At 37.0% G+C, this 19,933-nt stretch overlaps 4 protein-coding genes and 1 long non-coding RNA gene across 5 annotated transcripts; 1 reads left to right on the top strand and 4 right to left on the bottom strand.

Annotated features, from left to right (window-relative positions):
• Positions 1 to 225: 225 nt before the first annotated feature.
• LOC116725461 (5-hydroxytryptamine receptor 3E-like) lies at positions 226 to 3,184 on the bottom strand. Its single transcript, XM_032571531.1, has 3 exons — positions 2,770 to 3,184; positions 1,212 to 1,421; positions 226 to 1,116 (listed from the first exon to the last, which is right to left on the bottom strand). Exons 1-3 carry the CDS (start codon positions 3,068 to 3,070, stop codon positions 833 to 835), a joined length of 795 nt encoding a protein of 264 aa, XP_032427422.1. The 5' UTR covers positions 3,071 to 3,184; the 3' UTR covers positions 226 to 832.
• Positions 3,185 to 4,220: 1,036 nt separating this feature from the next.
• Positions 4,221 to 6,781, bottom strand: LOC116725462 (5-hydroxytryptamine receptor 3A-like). Its single transcript, XM_032571533.1, has 5 exons — positions 6,722 to 6,781; positions 5,565 to 5,728; positions 5,134 to 5,178; positions 4,840 to 4,946; positions 4,221 to 4,500 (listed from the first exon to the last, which is right to left on the bottom strand). The coding sequence occupies exons 2-5, from the start codon at positions 5,619 to 5,621 to the stop codon at positions 4,311 to 4,313; spliced, it is 399 nt and encodes a 132-aa protein (XP_032427424.1). The 5' UTR covers positions 5,622 to 5,728; positions 6,722 to 6,781; the 3' UTR covers positions 4,221 to 4,310.
• An 815-nt stretch (positions 6,782 to 7,596) lies between these two features.
• On the bottom strand, positions 7,597 to 12,665 carry LOC116725883 (5-hydroxytryptamine receptor 3C-like). Its single transcript, XM_032572289.1, has 10 exons — positions 12,538 to 12,665; positions 12,009 to 12,063; positions 11,721 to 11,884; positions 11,548 to 11,592; positions 11,337 to 11,443; positions 10,630 to 10,799; positions 9,472 to 9,635; positions 9,168 to 9,378; positions 8,159 to 8,344; positions 7,597 to 8,064 (listed from the first exon to the last, which is right to left on the bottom strand). Exons 1-10 carry the CDS (start codon positions 12,562 to 12,564, stop codon positions 7,775 to 7,777), a joined length of 1,419 nt encoding a protein of 472 aa, XP_032428180.1. The 5' UTR covers positions 12,565 to 12,665; the 3' UTR covers positions 7,597 to 7,774.
• A 1,452-nt stretch (positions 12,666 to 14,117) lies between these two features.
• On the bottom strand, positions 14,118 to 15,474 carry LOC116725882 (5-hydroxytryptamine receptor 3E). The gene is made up of 4 exons (XM_032572288.1): positions 15,385 to 15,474; positions 15,074 to 15,284; positions 14,684 to 14,869; positions 14,118 to 14,598 (listed from the first exon to the last, which is right to left on the bottom strand). The coding sequence occupies exons 1-4, from the start codon at positions 15,472 to 15,474 to the stop codon at positions 14,312 to 14,314; spliced, it is 774 nt and encodes a 257-aa protein (XP_032428179.1). The 3' UTR covers positions 14,118 to 14,311.
• A 392-nt stretch (positions 15,475 to 15,866) lies between these two features.
• LOC116725463 (uncharacterized) lies at positions 15,867 to 16,196 on the top strand. Its single transcript, XR_004340408.1, has 2 exons — positions 15,867 to 16,020; positions 16,166 to 16,196. It is a non-coding gene; the product is annotated as an uncharacterized LOC116725463 (long non-coding RNA).
• The last annotated feature ends 3,737 nt before the right edge of the window (positions 16,197 to 19,933 follow it).

The following is a 19,933-nucleotide window of genomic DNA, read 5'->3' as shown; positions in this document are numbered from 1 at the left end:
CGATTTTTGATTAAAGGTACAGAACTGGATTAGCTTTGTTTCTACCTGAGGGAGAGAGGTTTCTGGACAAGTATGTCGATTTTACTGTTAACTAGAAAATCTCTATCTTGTGGTGTTCTCCATGGTTCAGTTGTCAGATCTTTTATTTTCTCCACACCTGCTCCCTTTGTGGTCCAGTCTAAGTAAATATGGCATCCTCGTTTTTGCAGGTCCAGCTTGTTCGAAATGCTGTAGCCTCGGGGTTTCTTTGTGGGTTCTCAGATGTGCCGATCATTTTCTTTGACTGTCTCAGAGTGGGTTGAAGTTGATAGGAAACTTTTTATTTAATTTTATATTGACTTCTGTCAAATGTTTTGTATTTATTTTTAATTCATGTTAGCATGAGTCTTTTCTCTTGGGTATACTTTATTATATATTGATTCATTTCATCCTGAGATTCAAACTGAATGTCACTAACTTTACAATTTGGTAATTACATGCCATCCTTTATGGAACATTAGGACATTATAACATTATAATCTAAAAGTGATAAGTAAACTACAACTTGAATTAAATGTTTTTAATGTATATAATTAAATTTAGTTTCACACAATCTAATATGTTGCAGTGATAGAGCATGCCTTGAAAATACATCATGAGAAAAACATTTGATAACAAGGACATTCATATTTTTGACGTTGCAAGAAACAGAAGATGGCAGTTGGGTTGTGTAAGTCAATGATTGATTGATTTGATTTTAACTTGAAGTAGTTATATTCTGAAGTAAGTAACATCTGTGATTTAATAGAACATATTAAATTCTAAATAAAACTGCAGTAAAACGAACCAGAAGTTATGCAGAGTAATATGAGGCGACCCAGATAATGATGATGGAAACGAAGCTGACTGACATGAAGAAGATGTAAAAGATGAACAGCAGGCGGTCGATGACAAGGCCGATCTGGATCCAGTCCTCTGAGCTGGGACTTCCCTTCAGCTGCTGGACAACATGGCGGTGGATGGCCTGGAGATCCCTGCTGAGGTTCTTCAGAACCTGGAGGGTCTCAGCCTCCTTTAGTGTTTCCTTTCTCTCTATCGTTTCATTCTCTTTGGACTCTGTGGAGATATCTGCCATTTCTGTCCCAGAGAAAGCAAATTGTTATTATCAATTCAAAATGAGCAAAAATAGATCATGATGGAGATAAAAACCATATTTTGGGTCTGTGGCCAACCTTGTGTGTCGGGATTCTTAAACACCAGGTCTTCTTGTGGCTCAGGCTTTGGTGGAAGCCCCACAAGTTGACCCAAGAAGCGAAGAACAAACACCTTCAGCCAAAGAGGAGGAGCAGCGTAGTGAGTCGAGCCCCGCAGAAGATTGGTGATGAAGATGGTCTCCATCAGACTGGTAACCATCATAGTCAGACAGAGAGACAGGAACACATCTGGAGCAGTGATGAGAAAAAGCTCTAGCACGTTGTAGTTGTTTTACAAAAAGAACAAAATCAGAAATTAAACTTTTTGAGATACACATTCTGCCTTTAGCTTTGTCTATTAATATAAATACTTACACTTTATTTTGATTGCATGATTTTGCATGAAAAGTAAAACTGGAAATGGTGCCTTGTGTTTATATTATGTAACTATTTATTAAGCTGCTCTCACACTGTTATGTTACACAGGCTTATAAAACATGAATACGCTAGCTAGTCTTTTTGAATGTGTATTTGAATCAGAAGTGTAAAATTCCCAGCATTCAGCTGCCTCGGGCTGTATTATGTTATTTTCACTACAACATTTTTTACTTTACATATTTTTGTGTGAGGTAAAAAAAAACCCTTACCTTACACAAGGTAAGGTTTTTGGGTTGATAGATTTCATGCTCTATATGTGCCTCAAATTTAATGAAAAATATTAGCTGAAATGATCTGACATCACGTTGGGCTGGCATCAGCTGGAGCCACTTCAAGCATTCAGCATGCAGAAGTGATTGAACCTTCATCAATGCAGAATGTCCATCTGCATTGTTTACCATTGTCTTCCTAAAAACAAATTAGTTAAAGTTGTAGCATGCGTGATTTACATGGCAAAGTTGTGATGCTGATATAGAAGATGTTTTTTTTAACTGGCTTTGCTGGTTATCTAGCTATATGTTCTGGAATATGTAATGATGAAAAGGACAATGTAGGAGTGTTATCTACTAAAAGGAGCATGTTTTCCTGGACATGCAGTTTTAGGACTGTAACGTTTTTACAACAGCCCAAAAAATATTTAGGATTTACGCAATCTAATTTATTTAACAGATTTTGCTTTAGAATAAGATATTGAATCTTGAAGCCAATCACCTGACTCACATAAAAGGTTGACATGTTATATTCGTGATAATTACGTAGATAATAACATTTGGAGGTGGTTTTTGCAAACATGCTTCCAAGTGTTGCTCTGCTACAGAAGCATTTTATGCCCCGCAAAACGACCAGACTGACATTGTCCTAAAAATGGTGTTCGTTTAGTTGTGCAAATACTGATTTGTTGACTGTGCTTGGTTCATGAAAGCATTCCCATTTTATAAGAAGAGGTTTTTCTCAATCTATACATAACTTTTCTGTTTCTGTGGATTTTAAGAGAAATATCTCAGGTTTCATCTTATGTTCTGTAATGTCTGCAGCCCAGACTTACAACACTTTCCCCATGCAATGTTTGTGTCTATCAGATTGCCTTAATTTTGCATTAACAACTAGATACATTCTTCACATGCAGTAAAATAAATCAGCAGAGCTTCTAAGAACTGACTGATGAGAGGGATGGTGTTTCCAGTGATAGGGAGCAGGTCATTGGTGCTAAGCAGGAAGACTGTGTAGCCCAGGATGAGGGTCATCTTGAACAAGGACCGGTCAATGTTTTGGATGGGCAGGATGAAGCTGAAGAGATCCACAGTGATGAGGAAGCAGCTGGGGATCAGGAGGTTCACCACATACATGGTGGAGTGGCGCCGAACAGAGACCTGCAGCAGAATAATGCATGTAAGCAGACAGTAAATCTGAGACAGATACAAAACTTTACTGTCAATAGAAAGAGCACACAAAAAAATCATAATCAGTAAAACTGTGGAAACAACTTTGTGGTGAAAAGTAACATTTTTAATCTAATCAGTTCCTCCAGGATGTTGCAATTATTTTTGTGATTCTCTGCATGGAAAATCATTAGTTTTGTGGTGCAACTTTGGAAATATTTGCAAGGAATTTTGCAACATTTGGGCTTATGTGGGATGGTAAATGTGACTTTTTGTTGTTATATCAATCACGGACTATAATTTGACCTCAAGTAAGGCTCAGGCAGCAGTGGAGTAGAAGTATGAAAGACGTCCACCTGCTGATGGGAGTTAAACCCAATATTTTTGAACATTTTAAAGAAAATTTGCAATAAATGCAAAATTATGCAAAAAAAATATGGGGTTCTGTTGATTTTGTGTAAATTTAATTTACACAATTTAAATACAGCACAATTTAATTTACAGCAATGTAAATACAGCAATGTATTTACATTGCTGTAAATACAAGTATTCACAGTATTAATTTTACATAATGCTGTAAATGCAATTTTAATGCAAATACAAAATTGTCTATTTTTTAGCATCTCCTTTTTTATTGATGGATTAAATTAAGAATTTATGTGTTTTCTGTAAGTTTACTGATGTTTCCCACTTAGTTCATAATTAGTTAACAACAAACATCAAATAACTGCATAATTTTCTTACAAAGAAGTGAAGCTCATCATAAGAGGACCCCTCTAGGATTGGCACTGACACCTTCTCTGATTTGATTCCAACTAGCTGCCATTCACCCATCGTTGCCATTTCGTCTATCGATGCCTGAAATATGTCCTGGTCTGTGTCTCTAAGTTCAAGTTGTATACTATCACCTGTAAGGACAATAAAATGTTGGGCCAGATAAAGATGCTCAGCAAATGGAGAATATTTTATTAAAGGAAAGGTATTATGTATTCCTTGGCAAATATTTACCATTTTATAGTACAATCAAATAACTATGTCACCTTCAGTTATTATAAAAATGCTGTACATATCAAACATGACTTAAAAAAATGCAACTTCATAATTTAAAGCCTTGAAATTGGGTCTCTGTCTCTTTAAAAATGTCTGCTCTTTCCAACACTCCTCTTTCAGGAAGTCATCCAACTACGTTCCTCTATTAACCCTTTCAATAACTTTTTTACCAGCATTGCATTGAGAAGTAGCTCATATAATGAACTTAGCTTAGCAGATGCCTTTAAATAATGATAATGAGGATAAAACTCATCTATTCTCTGCTTTATAGTCAACATAGTTTGTACTTACTGAGGTGTACGTAGGAATTGAAAGTGAAAGTGCAAGTTTGAATATCAAATGGAAACAGGTAGATGTTGAGACTGCAGGAGCTCACAACTCTGACAGGCAAGCTATCATAAACAACACCACTGAAATGAAGGTAGGTGTACGGGACGCTTGGTGCTAAGTTCTTCTCCATGCTGCAGAAAGTCAGACACAGATAATGTTACATACAGTACATATCTTATTTTCACCTGGTTGAATTACAATAACTAACAAGAACACTCTAATTAGAATGGAAAATATCAGCAACTTGATGTTTCTTGAGGCAATAATTGGCAATTCTTGAGGCTTTTTAAAACACTCATGCCTTTTACAATTTTCTTACATCAAAAGTACAAAATTTATGCAACAAACACACACAAAGTAGGTAATAATAGTGAGATATATATACGTAAGGTAACTTAAAGTCATCTCCTGTGTAAACCTTGAGATCTTTATGCCCCAAGTTATTCATCCACATCCAAAGAAAAACTTACAACTCGTTGATGACGATATCTGGCACCCAGAGAAGGTTTCGTGCAACTGCAATCCATTCAACGCCACATTCCACTGGGTCCCAAATAGTAAATTCGTTTTTCCACTCCTGTACACATAATTACATGTTTTAAATTTAAATACCAGAATTTACCTCAGCAACAACAGGCTTTGTACTTTACATCATAAGGCACAGTGATAGATTCAGTGTGATCAAAAGGTTTGGTTCTCTAAATATTATAATTTAGAATCACTGATAGATTACTTATGAAAGTGATTTCAAGGAAAACACTTACTAAAGATTCCCAAATGAAAGTTGTCAGTACCTGGGACTTCTCATCCTGAAAAGAACAGTAAACTTTTCAGATTATTTTTTAAAGCAGCAGTTGGTAACTTTTACAAAAACATTATATATATATATATTTTTACATATTTGTTAAAACTAACTGTATGTCTTGACGTTACAGCACAAGACAGGTAAATAAGCTCTGCTGCCTCCTCTCTGTGGTCCTACTGCTGTCTGCAGAAATACACCGCTCGGTCAGAAACAACCAATCATGCATACACAAATATGTAAAATGAAAATGTAAAAGTTACCTACTGTACCTTTAAGAAACATCTTCACAAAATCAAGTAAAAGTGACAAAATAGAGCCAATGATACAACAAAAACAGCAAAGGGAAAAAAATGAGAGAAAAAAAAAAACTACAGAAAAAATTGTACTTACTACTCCCAAAATGCCAAAGAGAGTGAAGGAAATTCTAACTTGGGTTGGGACCGACATATTTATTACAGGTCGAATGGCGTTCAGCTCAAACACTGGCTTTAGGGAGCTCAGCAGTGAAGTTGGAGTCGGCTGGGAGCAGTTCAGAACGGCGGAGTTGAACGGGGCTGCAAATGACAAAAAATAAAATATACTATTTTAATGTATCAATAACACACATTTTCTTCAATAGGGAAGCTATTTCCTGTCTGGAGTTTGATGTGATTTTTATGAAGAGTTTCCGGGCATAATAGAGTTTTTACAGTAACCCTAGATGTACAGATTCCAGACTTTGATTGTTTATAAAACAAAGATGAAGCCAAAAATACAAATTTGAGTATAAAGCTAAATACATCCTTGGTGTTTAAACACAAAATAAGAAGGTAAGTCAGGAGTTTCTGAGTAAATCATTTCACTAGTTGAGCAATAATTAGTGTGACCTTTTCTACAAAAGCAGAAGGTCAGCAGTTCGCTTGTCTGGGACATACAAATGTTTAAAACGATGGAAAAACATCAGCAGTGATCAAGTGTGGGAATGAGCAGGGATGTGGTCAGGATGAGGGAAGCTCTGTTGCCAACTTAATGACTTTGTCCCTATATTTAGAGACTTTTCAGACTCCTCTAGCGGCTTTTTTTAAAACAAGCGACTAGCGTAAAATCTAGCTCTCCTTACCGGAGTTATTGGAGACTTTATATGGTGACAACATGTGAAAGAACCAATCACTCTCAGCTATCTGAGGGTCATACAGACAATCACATAATGCTGTATCAGGGGGCCACAAACTCCTCTGAAATGATGCTAGAGACTGATCTTCATTTTTAAAGTAACTACTGACAAAAGCAGTCTACAAGCCATTGCTTTATGAGATGTGCTTACTTTTTTCCACACAGTATTTGTGTTTTTGCTTATTATATTAGCATACAGTGTAGAATCTGTTTTTGGACATTCAAGGTTGAAATAATTCATAACCTGGGGAAGAGCAGGTCAGTCTTATTATACCCTGATAGAGTTCATATAGGGCGTACTTACATTTTTACTCAAAGTATAGTTTCCCTATTTATAAGCAGAACTGCAAGAGCATAAACTCAACCACTTCAAAAGAAATAAGTCCTGTACTTACCCAGAGTCAGCAGAGAGATGAGGATGAATAGTTGCTTAGAAGGCTTGACTTTCAGCAGGCAGCACTAAAAACATTAACACTGGGTCAGCAGTAGTTGTTAGACTGAGTGATGTGTAAGTGGTGAGGGCTGTCCTGTTAGATTTGTGCATGGGATTTGAAGGTGTTCTTTATAAAAAAGTTTTAAAAAAAGGAGTTATTTATTTTTCTGTGGAAAATGATTTGCACTTTGTTTTGAAAATCCCTTCAATTACCCAGTTTGTTTGTTTGTTTGTTTTTCTTTTAGGATTTTTTATCCAACATAACATCAGGAAAAAAAGAAATAATATTTGATCTGGATGAGCTATTAATTCAAAGCCATTTAAAACCTGGAGGCTAAAGATGTAAAACACAAAATTATCAGACTTGGTGGGATTGGGATTATTTTCAATATCATATTAAATTTTTAAAACGTTTACAATTTCCATTGATCACATGTTTAATAAACACCACATTTAGAAGCAAAATATTTTTTCACACTCATATTTAAGCTTACCAAAATTCAGATTGAGTTGAAATTGAGTTTTATTTTGCTTTGGAGAAACATCGTTATCTATAACCTTAAAATGCAGCTGCAATGTCTCATTCAATATCACTAAATATGTTTGGTGAAACTTTGACTTCAATATATCTCACAGTAAAAGCCTTTATAAATTAAAATAATGGAGTTGGAAATAAAATAAAGTGTTGGAAAGAAAATTCAATGAAAAGCTGTTAGACATTTTTCAAGTAAATTTTATTTTGCAGAAAACCTTTCCTCCATTTAAAATTCCACAATGTTACATTAGATGTTGCGTTGTAATTATCTATAATAAATATTAAATACGTGATAAATAAAATTGATAAATAAGATTTTAAAGCCCCATAAATCATTGTGTACATTAACTTTCTAAACAGTTGCAATTTTTTAAGTATATGGCACTAACATTGTTGCTAAAATAAATCACTGTACAATATTCTGGTAAAAAATTCTGTAAGCACTTTCTGAATAAATGCAGGTCTCCAACATGCAGCGGTCTACTGCTTGTATGATTTAATCCAGACAATAATGATGGTGATGAAGCTGACTGATATGAAGACGATGTAGAGGCCAAACAGCAGGCGGTCAATGATGAAACCCACCTGGATCCATTCCTCAGAGCTCTGCTTCCCGTTCTGCTGCTGCTCCACCTCACAGCGGATGGCCTGCAGGACGCGACTCAGGCTCTTCAGCTCCGTCACGGCCTCCTCTTCCTCAGCTGATCCTCCTGTTCCTTCAGGACCTTCATCGGATTTCATTTCTGCAGCCACTGACATCGTCCTCTTTTCTATTTTCAGGAAATAGTGATGACACTTGCCAATTACGGATTGCATTTATTTCATTTCTCACTTGATTTTTATTATTTCATGTTCCCCGCATACCTGAATTTTTTGGTTTCTCAGGTTTTCGCGGCATGCAAACGAGACAGCCGAGAAAATTGAGAACAAGAATCCGAATCCATCGAGGGACGGGAGAGAAGTCAGCCGAGTTGCTCAGCAGGTTGGTGATGAGGATGGTCTCCAGCAGACTGGCCACCATCAGAGCCAGGCAGACGGAGAAGAAGACATCTGGTAGAAAGAGAGCAGAGGATGCAGGAAAGGAAACTTGGAAGTGGTTTGGTTTATTAGAATCGTTGAAATGATTCGTATATATACGTATATATATATATACAGTATATATATATATATTTTTTGCCCATATGCAACCCTTTATCGGCTTTTTCATAGCAGTCTGATCGGCCTAGTTACTCAATAAATAAATAAAAAATCCGCTCCGTGCCACATACATATGTCGTATAAAGCATCTGATGTCTGAACTGTCATGTCACATTTTACTGCACCAGAAAAAGGAGGAGGTGGTAAATAAGGACATAAACAATGGTAAAAAAAAAAAATTATGATTATGACATTATTAAACAAGTCTCTGTCAGTGAAGCTCATCACATAACAATCACACCATTCCTTTCTCTCACCACACATCCAGACAGATTTCTCTACAGAAATGTCAGTCAATGCTCCACAAATAGGCTTTTGCTATTGGTTGTGCTTTCTGTGTTAGCTTCTCTCATGTACAAAACAAATATCCCTCATCTTGTGATGATACTTTAAAATTGACCCATAAAAGGCTCCATTCATTATTACCTCCATAAACAGTGTGCTGCTGTGTGATGTCAATGTACAGGGACGTAGAGCATAGCAATTAATAGTATGAACAATCTTTAAAAACAGAATTGGATTCATCAAAACTTGCTGTGTGAAGGTAGGCTATTTTATTCTTAAAATGAAGAAAATCCCTCAGAAAGAAAAGAATAAAACCCTACAGTCAGTGAAAAAGCAGTCTACACAACGACCAGATGTGCACAACTATCAATGACCTGAAGCTCAGACTCACTTATCAGAGGTATGGTGTTTCCAGTGACTGGCAGCAGGTTGTTCATGATGAGCAGGAAGACGGTGTAGCCCAGGATGAGGGTCATCTTGAAGGAGGACCTGTCTGTGCTCTCAGCAGGCAGCAGGAAGCTGAAGAGGTCCACTGTGATGAGGAAACAGCTGGGCAGCAGCAGATTCACCACATACATGGTGGCACGGCGCCGCACTCGGATCTGTACGGAGAATAGGATTAAAACTGAAAGGCCACTTACTATCATATGTAATTCAATGATATATAATCATTTGAAAATATACTACTAACTTACATAAAATGTAAGCATGTCTGTATAAAGACCCGTCACATCATCGTTCACTAGTTTCTTTGCGGTGATGTCCACCAGCTCCCATTCACCCATGGTGGTCATCACCTCTTTGGAGAACTCTGTGATTAGATCTGCGTCACGCCCGAGGAAAACTCTGATCTCAGTTGCTGGAGAAAGAAAAGGACGCACATTAAGTGTAATAAAAGCTCCACCCTTCTAACATATGGTCATCTATTTCATAGTTTAAAAAATATTTAAGAATAACAGGGGAAAAAAGACAAACATTGATTTCCCTGATATTGACAGAATTTCTTTCTCTACAGTTACAGTCCACATCTAATCATTTTGCAGTTTTGGAATACCTACGAAAATTATGCAACGTTTAAAAAATGTAATTTGTTGTTCCAGTGACTGGCATCACCAGTCAAAACATTTCTATTAGTTTTGAAATGAGATAAGTAACTGTTACATGCACTTTTTAGACAAATGATCACTTTGAGTTATGTCCTTCACAATGTGCTATTTAATGATAATTAATGCAGAAAAGATGGAACGTTGTATTGCACAAGGTGACGGTTCTATTAAAAACTTCACTGTGCCATTTTACTGATTAGACACAAGATTACAAAACATACTTCGAAAAGTTTTACCCAAGCTTTTGAAAGTAAGTATGAGGGTTGACAGTTTTGATTACAGATATTTAATATATATAATTTTTGTTTTAATATATATAGTTTTTGTTTTTAATTATCACCTAGTCATTGATAGGGATTTTGGTAGGTCACAGGCAAGTATAAATATGTTATTGCAAGTCAATAGATACATTAAATATAATATCAATTTCCCTCTAGAGACTCACATTTCACTGAGTTAGGAATTGAACCTTGTGTTCTTGCCTTTAACACAACTTTTTGGACATGTTGATTTCTTACATAAAATAGTAATAATTATGCCACCGCATCTCAATAGGACTAAATGACTAGAGACTGTCATTAGCTTGCAGCCTGGACACAGTTTGACATAAAAATGTTTTGCCCTTTGATTGTTCTGATTGTAGTTTACATCCTGATTACAGCACAACAGGTGATCCCAGTGAAATATACTAAACCTGTTTTGAGTTTCAACTTCAACTTAAAGAAAGACTTTAAGGGAGAGACTCACCATAGTAGATGTAGGAGTTGAAAGTCAGGGAGCAGTTCTGTATGTCGAAGGGGAAAGTGTAGATGATGAGGTTACAGGAGCTCACAACTCTGACAGGAAACGAATCCCTCACCGTTCCATCATTACACAGGTAAACATATGGGACTGATGGCGCTTTATTTTCCTCCATGCTAACAGAGCATAAATCAGAACATGACAAGTTTAGGAAAACCCATATTGATGTTGACCATATTTAGCAGAAAATATTGGCAGATGAAAATATTGGCACATTCATTCATCTTGAAATACACAGATGATATACAGCTGTACATTATGATGTCACCAGGTGACTGAACTAGTTCTAGCACTGAACATATGATTAGAAAAGATCAGTAAAATTATGTTCAGCTGAAGTTATTACCTTCGGACCTAAAGAGGTAAAATCAAGGGTCAGCACAGAGCTTCAGTTATTACAGAGATAAACTAGTGATTAGTCCCAGACCTGAACCTTCAGAGCCACTGAAAAACAATTACAATTTTATTGAACTGGCTTGTTGCTGAAATGTGCTAAACTTAACTTGAGTTGACTTTAAAGGACAACTCAAAGCCTTTAAAGTTGTGCAAAATATACTAAATTCCAAAAAAGTATCTTTTTGTCACCTTGTGCCTTTAACAAACTTATTTGCAACATTATTGTTCAAAATTTAAAGTGCTGAAACTAAACTCACAATTCATTGATTACAATATCTGGAATCCAAAACTTTTCCTTGGGAAGAGAAATCTTGTCGGTGCCACACTGGACTGGATCCCAACTGATGAACTCATTCTTCCACCACTGAAACAAACAAAAAAAATCTCAGTTAGCTTTCAGAGTTTATGCATAGAAAGTAATCAGTCGAATAAAAATGAGAGACAGCAACAAATGTTTTCACAGCTTACATAGTTCAGCCAAATGTACGTGACTAGCAGTTGGGATTTTTCATCCTGGAATATGAATGTGACACTCAGCTTTAATCTGAACAAAATTTACATTTAATAAAAATTTAAACTGTAGACTCTATTTTATCAAAGAAATCATATTTTATTTTAAAAGGGTTTGAACCTCAACATACCACTCCTAATATCCCGTAGAGAGTGAAGTACACGCTGACGTTGGTGTAGGTCAGCTGGTTCTCGACGGGTCGGATGGCGCTCATGTCGAAGGCAGGAGACAGAGCCGCCAGGAGCCTGGGCTGGTCCGGCTGGGAGCAGTTCACCTCAACGGCACTGCAGAAAACTAACGAGGAGAATTTATTGGCAACAATGAGGATTAAACCTTTAAACTGTGCAAACAATCTACTAATAATATTTAAGAATGACTATTTTCAATATTAATCAATCAATTATTTTTAAACATTTACCTGGCAGAAGGAAGAGGAGGATTACCACAGAGGGCATTGTGGGTGGAAGAAGCCACTGAGAATAAAATAAAACCCAGTTTATCTCTAGATTTTTGTTAAATTGTTTGACGTTACAATTCAATGCCTCGGCAGAAGAAACTTTAAAGCAAATTGAGGAATGTGTTTTGAATTGAGGAATGGATGTAATGATGTTTTGAGGTGGTGCAGAGTCTCGAGTTGAAATTTGCAGACTTGAAGCTCAACACCACAGATTGATGGTCTGAAGAAAAATTCAAAACGCTGCTTAACAAAGAAAAGTTTGACTGTTTTAATGACAGTAAAAAAATCTACTTAATATTGAGAAAGGTCTGAATAATTTTTAACAGTCTATTTAAAAATGCATTTGTAATAAATATGATCAGTCCTTGTTACATTGTTTTACTATTTCTATTAGGAAAAATAAAGTGTCTGGTTTGGATGATAATTTTTTAAAATCTGAATCTGCCAGGTGTGTGAATAATTTCAAATGTTGATAGAGTTGATGCTTTACCTTTGCTGTTGTTTCCTCTAATGCCATAACATTGAGGGTGAATAAGTTTTAATTTTGCTTCTTCGGTCCTTTATTTCTAAGTGAAATAGAAATCTTTGAACCTCAGTTTAAAAATCTGTTATGGTATATTTCCTGGCTCTCTAACGCTTAAAGAACTGGATTCAGTCTCTGACTGCCCAGATATACACAACACCAGTACAACCCAAATGTGATAAATCCTCCTGCAAATAATGTGGGAGAGCTGAAACAGGGAGCAGGGCAGCTGCTTTCTTTGCAGGTGGTTCCACATGAAACAAGCACAAACCACAGTTGACACGGTGAACCTCACTGTGCGACTCACCTGTGGTGAAGACTGACCGAGGCTCACTGTCACACCTGATGGAGGTAGGCAAATAAATGGTGGAGTCCAGACGAGAAGCAAATGTTGTCTGCTTTCTCATCAAAGCTTTTTTACATGTTACACAAGATATTTGTTTGAAGTAATCATTTGTCAAATTTTTGTTCAACATGGAATTGTTTCTCAGAACAAAGGAGAAGTATTGGCAAAATTGATAAAATATAGTATAAGTTTTTCTAAATTACATTTTAAAAAGAATCAAGAAGCTGTTATTTTAAAGTTATGTTATTTCTCAATGTTATTTCTCCTGTCATTAAGCCTCTTTGAAAGTTTTATGATCAGAAACTAAATATCCCCATCTCAATGCACAATATTTGAGGATTTATGTGTGCCTTTGAAAACATTTGCTGACCAAGCAATTCACTGGTTTTATTTTATAAATCTATAAAGCTAGGTGTGTAAAAGTACACTAAGATCCTCAGTTTAAAAGTGACACTTTCTCAATCAAGAGAAACTGAGCAATCATTTCCCAATTTGAGCCCATTAGATGTTCGTCAACCTGGAATATGGCAGTGCCATCAAGGAAGGAAAATGTCCACTGAGCGTCATTCAGTAACATATACACAGCATGAGACAGATATAAACTGAAAAACAAATCAAGCTCCTTTGCCTCCTTCCTGTGGTCCTACTGCAATCTGCATAATTACAGCACTCGGTCAGAAACATTCAATCTGAGCTAGAGGCGGGTCTTAACGCTGACAATCATGCTTGTGTTAGTAGAACATAGTAGAACTACTAACACAAGCATGATTGTGTTAGAGAAGCTTAATTTTTTTTTCACGATTGTTGTCAAGTATCTTTAGAAAATATAACACCATTATGACAAACAAGCAAATAAATAAATAGAATTTGATTGATAAAAGAAGCTTCCCAGAACAGATCACTTTTCTTCACCTTTATTTGGTTTCTATTTCATTGGGACATTTATTTAGTTGATGTGATATTTCTTAATTATTTATCTACAGTTAACAACAATTAACAGGATTTTATTTTGCATAGTCGTTTAATTTTGAATAAAACATCTCTCTATAGTGGGAATACATTTTAATGAAATGAACAGATTTTAGACATTTTCAAGTACATTTTATTTTTGAGGAAAACTTTTCCTCCATTTAAAAATGAATTTTTTTTTATTTTAAACACATAAAACATTTATAATGTGTTTAATGAAAAAAAATGAGTAAGGACAGAATTACATGAAAGCATTTAAAGCACAACAAACTAATGTGAACTGTGTCATTTCTAAACAATTGCATAAGATATAAATTCCCTACAGATTGTTGCCAAAATGAATCAATGTTTATTGTTCTTTTAAAAGAAATTACAAAATTCTGCAAGCACATTCTGAATAACTGCAGGTCTCCAACATGCAGCGGTCTACTGCTTGTATGATTTAATCCAGACGATGATGATGGTGAAGAAGCTGACTGATATGAAGGCGATGTAGAGGCCAAACAGCAGGCGGTCAATGATGAAACCCACCTGGATCCATTCCTCAGAGCTCTGCTTCCCGTTCTGCTGCTGCTCCACCTCACAGCGGATGGCCTGCAGGACGCGGCTCAGGCTCTTCAGCTCCATCAGGGCCTCGTCTTCCTCAGCTGGTCCTTCTGTTCCTGCTCCTTCATCGGCTTTCATTTCTGCGACCACTGACATCGTCCTCTTGTCTATTTTCAAGAAACAGTGATGACATTTACCTATTACTGATTTTATTTATTTCATTTCTCATTTTTAATATTTAAGGTACCCTACCTGAATTTTTGGGCTTCTCAGCTTTTCGCGGCATGCAAACGAGACAGCCGAGACAATTCAGAACGAGAATCCGAATCCATCGAGGGACGGGAGAGAAGTCAGGCGAGTTGCTCAGCAGGTTGGTGATGAGGATGGTCTCCAGCAGACTGGCCACCATCAGAGCCAGGCAGAGAGAGAAGAAGACATCTGGTAGAAAGAGAGCAGAGGATGCAGGAAAGGAAACTTTGAAGTGTCAGAATTTCAGTCTGGCTTTATATTAGAAGTTCTTAATGACGAAAAGGAACAACATGTTGATGTAAGAATAAAGATAAACCTTTCCAAAAAAAAAAAAAGAAGTAAAATCCCACAGTCAGGAAGCACAACTATCAATGACCTGAAGCTCAGACTCACTTATCAGAGGTATGGTGTTTCCAGTGACTGGCAGCAGGTCGTTCATGATGAGCAGGAAGACGGTGTAGCCCAGGATGAGGGTCATCTTGAAGGAGGACCTATCTGTGCTCTCAGGAGGCAGCAGGAAGCTGAAGAGGTCCAACGTGATGAGGAAGCAGCTGGGGAGCAGAAGATTCACCACGTACATGGTGGCACGGCGCCGCACTCGGACCTGTGCAGAAAACATGCTCAGGATTTTGCATAACTTACAGATTTAGATTTGGATGATTGTCATTAACTCTGAGACAGTGCACCTTTTTATATCAACTTACATAAAATGCAAGCATGTCTGTATAAAAACCCGACTCATCATTATTCACTAGTTTCTGCGCGGTGATGTCCACCAGTTCCCATTCACCCATGGTGGTCATCACCTCTTTGGAGAGCTCTGTGATTGTTTTCGGGTCTCGCCCGAGGAAAACTTTGATCTCTTGAGCTGGAGACAGAAAAGGAAAAACAATAGGTTTAAGAATAACCCCACTACGGTGATCTTTTGCACAGTTCAAATATATTCATGTAAAAAATTTGTTTCAGTATAAAACATATAAAAAGTGGTGGAGATAAAACCATTTTGAATTCCTTGTGTTGGTCTTTCACTACAACGCAAGTGGTTCAATTCTTTCCATTGTAATACACCGAATAACATTTTTTAAAGTGGAGTAATTATGTAGTGAAACCTGTTTAATTTAATGTTATTTAATGTTAAGTTCATCTGCTGAGGCCACCTAGTGGCAAATGTTATAATTTTGTCTATTGCTGGTTCACTGATGCCGTCTTGTGGTCACTTTTATTACTACAATTTGTTTACCAGAAAGGAAGAAGGCCTGTTGATCCATGTGCTCTGAAAGAAGCACTTTTTGTTGTGTTTTCTTTAATCTAAGTGCGAAAAAGGGAAAACAGCATCGTCTGTAAGTACTGTTTTAATTTGCTTGTCATATAAATTATAATTTGTAACCCGTTGACATGTTTATGTGAAGATAGACATTTTTACTTGTGTCAGTCCAATGTGTTAGCCTAGCTGGCATTCATTTTCTGTACCTTTGTGTGTTACAGTTTTACACGATTCTCATTAAACCCTGCTAAAGAACCAAATGGAGTGCTTCTTGGTGGACGGATGGGAAAGTGTTTAGCTACCTGTATAGCTGAGTTACTGCTAACAGTCACAGTGCTTAGCGAGGCCAGGGCAAATTATGTATAATCAACTTTTTTTTTAGACTTTATATCATGTTATAATGTTACACCCATGTCAATAACATACCTGTAGTGTTAATTTGAGGCATAAAACTAACACTTTTTGAATACAAGGTGCCTAATTCTTGACCTCTCCAAGTGCCAATTTTTTCCACAAAGATCCTCTTTAGACTTGCAGACCCAAGTCAAGCCTCTAACCCATAGAGCATTGTTCCCCTTGACTCTCCCACTTATCTCCTTAAGACTAGCGGCAGCTTCAATTGGCAAACTCCTGGTGGAACTGCTCATCTGCTAAGCTCATTATAGGGACTACTTCTCAGTGCAACGTTGCAAAGAACGGTTGTGAGTGGCATAATGGATGAACATTGTTGTGAAGGCATGAAGGTGGAGTGTTGGAAAGAAAAGAATCTGCTTTAAGAGACAAAGACCAATTTCAACGCATCAAATTGCGAAGCCAAATTTCTTATCAGTTATGCTTTTTAAAAATAACTAAAGGTAATATAGTTTACTTGCTGGTTCTATAAAAAGGAGTGTTAAGAAAAATGATTATTTTTTGGTGTTTAATATAGCCAATATACGACATGTGTAACAGTTATATACAATACTTCTATTTGGAACAGGTCTCGTCTGAGATGCGGAAAGCAGACAAAGCAGGGCCTGTTTTCCTCCCCCTTTGACAGACACAGCAATAAAATTTACATTCCGATAGGAGTTACAGACTCTTTGGCGCCTCTCCCGTATCAGGCGGAGAGGGACACGGAGCGGCCCCCCTTTCGCTTGGACAAAAAGCAGATCACCTTGGAAGCTGAGCTGTGGTGAGGGGAGTTTCCGGGTCTCTTTGGGGGCCGGGGCAGGTCTCTGAGTGGTCAAAGAACGGAACGCCTTGACTGCATATATTAAATAGGGAAACACCTTTTAGTTTAAAATTCCAGGGGCAGCACCGGAGAGTCTCTGAGAGTTTTTTCATCTTTTCTCCACGTGGGCGCCTTTGTCTGTCTCTGTGTTCGTTTGTCTTCCCTTGTGTGTCTTATTTTGTGATATAATGCATATCTCTGTTCCTCTGCAGCTTTGTTGTCGATTGCTTTGTATGAGATTAAACTCCGTGATCTGTGACGTCATTCTGTTTCGCCGTACTTTTGCAGCCGTGATGACATCCGCTCGCGACCCGGCTAACAGGAGGAAAAGGAGAGCCATGCTTTTTCCAAAATTTAAGCTAACATAATAACTTTTCTCCTTAACAGGAGCCATGTGCATGAAAAATACATAACACTCTCTGCTTTAAGAATCTATACTCAACCCTTTCACTTTTCCAATCCTTAAACATTTATGTTTTTTTGCAATGCTTAGAGCTGTGTGAGTGTGGCATGTATTTGTTTTTATCTGCCTTACTTTCTCGCAGTAATGAAGTGATCTCTTAAGGTCGCAATTACTACTGCTATTGCCAAGCATCTCAAGGACGGTTGTATCTGGATTGTATTTTAGCTCGTTGGTTTCACTGATGCTCACAGTGGGGATCGTACTCTGTGCTTCATTCATGAGACTCTGCTTCACTCAACTTCAGTAGCTAGTGTAGGTCTATTGTGTGGCATTGGAGTTTGAGTCCTGCCTTCCAGTCGTAAAGTCATCACTCCTCTATGACTTCTGTCTTTGGCAATTTTTTAAAAATATATATTTTTTATTTTAAACCTTTTTGTGAATGATTGTGTTGCATCTGAACTTCCAGATAGATTGATGATTTTGATCTAAATATACTTGAGTTTCAATTTCAATTTAAAGAAAGTAAATAAGACTTAATGGGAGAGACTCACCATAGTACACATAGGAGTTGAAAGTCAGAGAGCAGTTCTGTATGTCGAAGGGAAAAGTGTAGATATTCAGGTTGCAGGAGCTCACAACTCTGACAGGAAACGTATCCTTAATTTTACCGTCATTATACAGGTAAAGATACGGAACTGATGGCGCTTTATTTTCCTCCATGCTAAGAGAGCAAAAATCAGAGCATGACAAGTTTAAGAACATTCATGTGGAAAAAGTGTCTTCGCTTATTTGGTAGAAAATACTGTCAGAAGAAAACAAAAACGTGCACAGATATGTTGTCAAGATTGTAGCTGAGAAAAATAAAAATGTAAGAAAATTTAACTAATTAAAACTTCCGCTTGAACATGTGTGGTTTAAAGGTAAAAAATGTACCTTTTTGTCAACAAATCTTTTGTAACATTACAGTTTAAAATTGTTGACCACTCACAATTCATTGATTACAATATCTGGAATCCAAAACTTTTCCTTGGGAAGAGAAATCTTGTCGGTGCCACATTGGACTGGATCCCAACTGATGAACTCATTCTTCCACCACTGAAACAAAAAAACAAAAAAAAATCTCAGTTAGTTTTCAGACTTTATGCATAGAAAGTAAACAGTTGAATAAAAATAAGAAACAGCAACAAAGTTGACACATAAATGGTAATAAATGTTTGCATAGCTTACATAGTAGAGCCAAATGTAAGTGATGAGGAGTTGGGACTTTTCATCCTAGATTATAAAGACAACATTAAAACATTAATCTGTACACTAATTTTCTTCATTAAAGTAATGTTTTTTTATTTGTAAATGCCTTGAAGCTCAACATACCACTCCTAATATCCCGTAGAGAGTGAAGTGCACGCTGATGTTGGTGCAGGTCTTCTGGTTCTCGACGGGTCGTATGGCGCTCAGGTCGAAGGCAGGAGACAGAGCCGCCAGGAAGCTGGGATGGTCCGGCTGGGAGCAGTTCACCTCAACGGCACCGCAGAAAACTAACAAGGAGAATAGTGAGGCTTCTTTACCTAAATCTAAGTACTTCCCAATTTCATAGAATTAATGTTAAATGTGTTTAACATTTTATGCAATTAAGTTTGAAAGCACAGAGTTCAATTATTACCTACACTTCCATTTTGCTGTGTGTCACTAAACTTTACAAATAATCATAGTTTCAATTAAAAGCTCACCCGGCAGAATGATGGTTAGAATTGCCACAGTGGACATGGCTGATGGAAGAAGCCACTAAAATAAAATAAAAATTCATTGAGCAATCAATTTGTGTTGAGTTATTTGATATTAAATAAATAGCTTATAAGTTATAAACAGATTTTTTGTTGTAGAACAGGCTATGTCTGACATGCAAATTGTGCAATGGGAGATGATACTTTACCTTTGATGCATATTCCTTGGATTTCATAATATTGGAAATGAAAAAGTTCAGTTTTAGCTGTTGTCAGTTAAATATTTTCAGGCCTAAGAGAAAAAAAAATGTTTGGACCTCAATTTGAAACCTGATCAAGTATTACTGAAGAGTGAAGTGTTCTTGCAACTCACCTTGCTACATTTAGGCTCTGATTGCTCAGAAATAAACAACATGACTATGACTTGAGCGAGACGAGGACACGTCCCCCTGCAAATAATGTGGGAGAGTAGAACACAAAACAGGGTAGCTGCTCTCTTTGTAGTTGGTTTCACATTAAACAAACACAAACCACAGCAGACGGGTTTCACCTCAGTGTGTGACTGTGGTGACCGACCACAGCGCTGTCACAGTCACACCTCATGGTTATAGGAAAATAAAGGGTGGACACCATGCAAGGAACAGGTGTTTTC

Source organism: Xiphophorus hellerii, chromosome 9 (assembly GCF_003331165.1).
Source record: "Xiphophorus hellerii strain 12219 chromosome 9, Xiphophorus_hellerii-4.1, whole genome shotgun sequence".
NCBI classification, from domain to species: Eukaryota; Metazoa; Chordata; class Actinopteri; order Cyprinodontiformes; family Poeciliidae; genus Xiphophorus; species Xiphophorus hellerii.
Note: the sequence above shows the minus strand (reverse complement) of the source record. Positions and strands in the feature narration are given on the sequence as shown.